Source organism: Impatiens glandulifera, unplaced genomic scaffold, assembly GCF_907164915.1.
Source record: "Impatiens glandulifera unplaced genomic scaffold, dImpGla2.1, whole genome shotgun sequence".
In the NCBI taxonomy this organism is placed as follows: Eukaryota; Viridiplantae; Streptophyta; class Magnoliopsida; order Ericales; family Balsaminaceae; genus Impatiens; species Impatiens glandulifera.
In genome coordinates this window covers 34,111-38,250 of record NW_025919479.1, presented here as the reverse complement: position 1 = coordinate 38,250, position 4,140 = coordinate 34,111, and the positions used below count along the sequence as shown (strand labels likewise).

General features: G+C 33.6%; 1 protein-coding gene across 1 annotated transcript; it reads left to right on the top strand.

Moving 5' to 3' along the window:
* The first annotated feature begins 6 nt into the window (after positions 1-6).
* LOC124918053 lies at positions 7-1,094 on the top strand. Its single transcript, XM_047458310.1, has 2 exons — positions 7-715; positions 801-1,094. The coding sequence occupies exons 1-2, from the start codon at positions 38-40 to the stop codon at positions 813-815; spliced, it is 693 nt and encodes a 230-aa protein (XP_047314266.1). The 5' UTR covers positions 7-37; the 3' UTR covers positions 816-1,094.
* The last annotated feature ends 3,046 nt before the right edge of the window (positions 1,095-4,140 follow it).

Here is a 4,140-nt window from a genome sequence, read left to right as displayed (position 1 = left end):
ATTTCAGAATGCTCATTTTAGGTCTCCGGTTAGTGGAATGCTAGGCCGGTTGAATACTCCAACTGCACTTGGACTAGTCCAATTTGGTCATGAACTAAACATGAATAATCCGAACCATGTCCAAATTGGGGACCTTGTTAATCCCAGTTCGAGTACTTTTTCTGATAAAAATTCTATGGTTAGACTGCCTATAGGACAACCTTTGGATATTCAGAAGGGTATATTGGGAATTTCAAACTCGGGCACACCATCTAATGATTTCCATGATTTTTCTGGATGTTATGAGAATTTTCAAGGTCAAACAGAACCAATTGGTTACTCGTTTAACATGGTTAATGAACTTGGAGACACCATGTCTTCAATGGCGATGACTAATGGACCTAGTTTGAATGGTTCGGTTATGCAAGGATGGGATGGAAATGGAATAATAAATACTTCTCGACATTCGAATGACTCGGGTATGATTCAAGGGATGACAATGATGGCGCCTTTCAACCAGAGAATTGAATCAACAACAACAACAAATGGTTTAGCATTTTATAGTAGTAATAATAATAATAATGAATTTGGTACTAATTCAAGTTTCTTCAATTATTCCTTGTCGGGTAAGCAGAGATTCCTCGTGGACAAACAAAGAAAGACACATAATGGGATTTCTTATGTTAACAATAACGTTGGATCCTTGGAAGATCTAATCGGTCCGGTGATGAATCAGGTACATTTCAATACAAAAACTTATGTCTTTTTGTTTCTTTAGATTTGATTTTAACTGTATTTATCATATTATCATTCATTTTCAGGAAAAGGGTTTATAATAGAAGAGGAAGATGATCCTTTGGAAATATGGAATATGATATCAAGGAGAAGGGGGTTGGTTTAGTTAGTTAGTTAGCAGTATTTTTATATGTTTTAGAGGACTATATATATATATCATATATATAGTTCTTTTGAACTTTAAATGATATTCCATTTAACTAGTGTTACACTTGCAATGGTTTGATCATAATTGCTAGCTAAGATAACTTTGTATTAACTATCTAACCTTAGATATTACACATAAGAAATATTAAATTCTCTATCCATTTTTTTATTGTGTTTATAATTTCGTGTTAGAGATATATCAAATATGATACTATGATAGAAATTAATATTTATTATAAAAAAAAGTTGAGGTTTGAGCATCAGGTAGGAGGAAATATTAAGTTCTGAAATAATTTATTTTATTTTAGTAAGTTCCTTAATTTTCTTCTTTTATATTAAACTTTTTTATTTATAAAAATTTTCATACAAAAACATGTGAAAGGTGTATTCAAACTGTACCGAATTTGTCAACTATACACCCACAAAAAAAAAGTTAACTATACCTATTTTTCGTATTCAATACCCCTCTTCCATATCGTATATGAATCGGATTCTACAACAAAATTGATTGGAGTATCGATGCTATTTAGGATTTATGAAACCGTTTTCAAAATTGTTGTAGTTAGCATAAGACGGACATAGAATTTAGGGTTGGGCTTGAAAATAAAATTAGAGTATGTTTAAAAAAAATAACAAGAAAATTTTAGATAAAACAAGTGAATAAAGGTAAGTTTTATCATTTTTTTTAATAATTAAATAAACAAACCGTGAATTATATTAAAAAATTTTTAAAAATGATGTGTAATGTCGCATTTTTACTCAATAAAAAAATTATTTTTTTCTGAGTGGGTACGGAACTCGGTATAATCGGTTAGGTAACCTTTTATTTTTTATTTTTGTATTCTTTTATTATTTGCATGTTTTATGATTTTTTTTTTCAATATAATGTTGTTGTTGGGGGTGTTTAAACCCTTCTCAATTACTTTTAATATACATGGATAATTTTTTTTTAAAAAAAACTCATATTTAATTGAAAGAAAAGAATCAATAAAAAGAAAAGAACATTCTTTGAGTAAAAAGTTTTCAAAGACTTTAATTAATTATCATGTATTTAGTGCTTTGCTCTTAAGTAAGTGAAAGTTATTAATAGCAGATCAGATCTTCTGCTACCGATTGCCGTGTTCCCCTGTGGCGGACCAATCAGATTGCAGCATTAATAATTTAATAATAAATCAATCTGGGCAGGAGACGGAGGGAGGGAGAATCCGGAATCCGGGTTTAGGCCCGGGTTCACACAAGACGCCGTTAACGGAAGCGCCCGTTAACGCCAGGAAATAATATAATATTCAGATAATACCCAGATAAGATATCTTCGCTCTGATCTACACGCCCGTTGCCATGACCCTCATGTAAACCCCGCATACCCACCCATGAGAAGAACGCCTGCCGTTCATGAAAATACACTTACACGTCCATGTAAAGACCGAATTGACAGTCATATTATATTTACGTTTTTTAAATATTAATTTAATTTATTAAATAACACAGGCAGCGATATAATATTCGCTTCAAGTAATTCAATCTTTTATTTTCTAGGATTTTATATTTTTTTTTTTTTAAATTTTTTTTTTACCTCGAGACTCTCTGGAGCGAAGATATATTTGCTTCAATTAATTTTAATAAAAACCTCATGTAAAACCCCCCTACCCACCCATGTAAAGACCGCTTGCCTACCATGTAAAGACACTTACCCGTTTATGTGAAGACCAAAATGACATGGATTTTATATTTCCGTTTATTAAATATTAATTCAATTAATTGAAGATGACATGCAGCGACCGAACAAATCTTCGCTTCCATTCCTTGGCTATATTATTTATTTAATTTTTTTTATTTCATTTTTTTTCCTCTAGACTCTCTGGAGCGAAGATATATTTGCCTCAATTCATTCTAATAAAAGCCTCATGTGAAACCCCCCTAGGCACCCATGTAAAGACCGCTTGCCTACCATGTAAAGACACTTACCCGTTTATGTGAAGACCAAAATGACATGGATTTTATATTTCCGTTTATTAAATATTAATTCAATTAATTGAAGATGACATGCAGCAACCGAACAAATCTTCGCCTCAATTACCGGCCAGTTTTTTTTCCCAATTTTTTTTTTATTTCATTTTTTTTGGCTGGAGTCCTTCATGAGCGAAGATATATTTGCTTCAATTAATTCATTACTTTTTTTTATTTATTTTAATTTTTTCGCTGGAAAAGAACATTTGTTCGCCTAGACCATGTTCCATGTGAAATGGATTGAATAGTCGCTTCTCGAGAGAACACGTATTCGCCCTTGGTCCCTGTGTCATGTTAGATGGAATGAATAGTCGCTTTTCGAAAGAAGACATGTTCGCCCCGGTTACATGAATATATATACCCCCTAATATGATTATTTTATTATCATTGCCGCCCGATTCATCTCTCTCTCTTCCTGCCTCCTTTTCACGGCGATTCGTAACCGGCTCCCCGTCGACCGAACCTGAATCCACATCTTCACGACTCCACAATGGTACGTATTCCTGACTAGATTCTGTTATGTGATGTTGTTGTCTCTTTAATCTTTAGGAAACCCTACTCTCAAAATGTCACCTTGACTGTAAATCAATGTTATTTATGAAAACTTACCTAGTGTTGTGTTTTGTGATATTATTTCCCTGAAACCCTAGTACATACTCACAAAGACCGTATTTTTTTCATCCACGTGCAGGCAACTGCCTCAGCATCCGTCCAAAACTTTGGCAAAGACTGGATTTTATGCCCAAATCAATTAACAAGTGAAGAGATAGTACTCTTCGTTACATTTCTCCCTTTTTTTTCTATATTGTTTAAGTTTTCATCCTGTTTAACTGAAAAATTTATGATTGTTCTTAAACAGCACTTGATGCAACAATATGCTAACACATGTGGTGCCATGGTGTCAATGAGGTGGCGAGACGATGTTACCCACGTCATAGCATCCACCGATTTTAATGGTGGATGCGGTCGCACCATCAAAGTATTGAAGGGCATATTGAACGGGAGTTGGGTCCTTACCATTGATTGTGAGACTCTGTCATTCTTAACCCTTTACTGTTAACTCAATATTCATTTTCACATATATGAAACTAAAAACACCTATTGCTTTTATACAGGGATAAAATCATCAATTAGATTTAACTGTTACGTGGACGAGGAACCATACGAGGTGCAGCGAGATAATCATGGGACTGTGGGCGGTCCAAGAGCTGG

Coding starts and splice junctions, on each gene's coding strand:
- LOC124918053 (XM_047458310.1), top strand. CDS start 38: ATGCTAGGCCGGTTGAATACTCCAACTGCACTTGGACTAGTCCAATTT.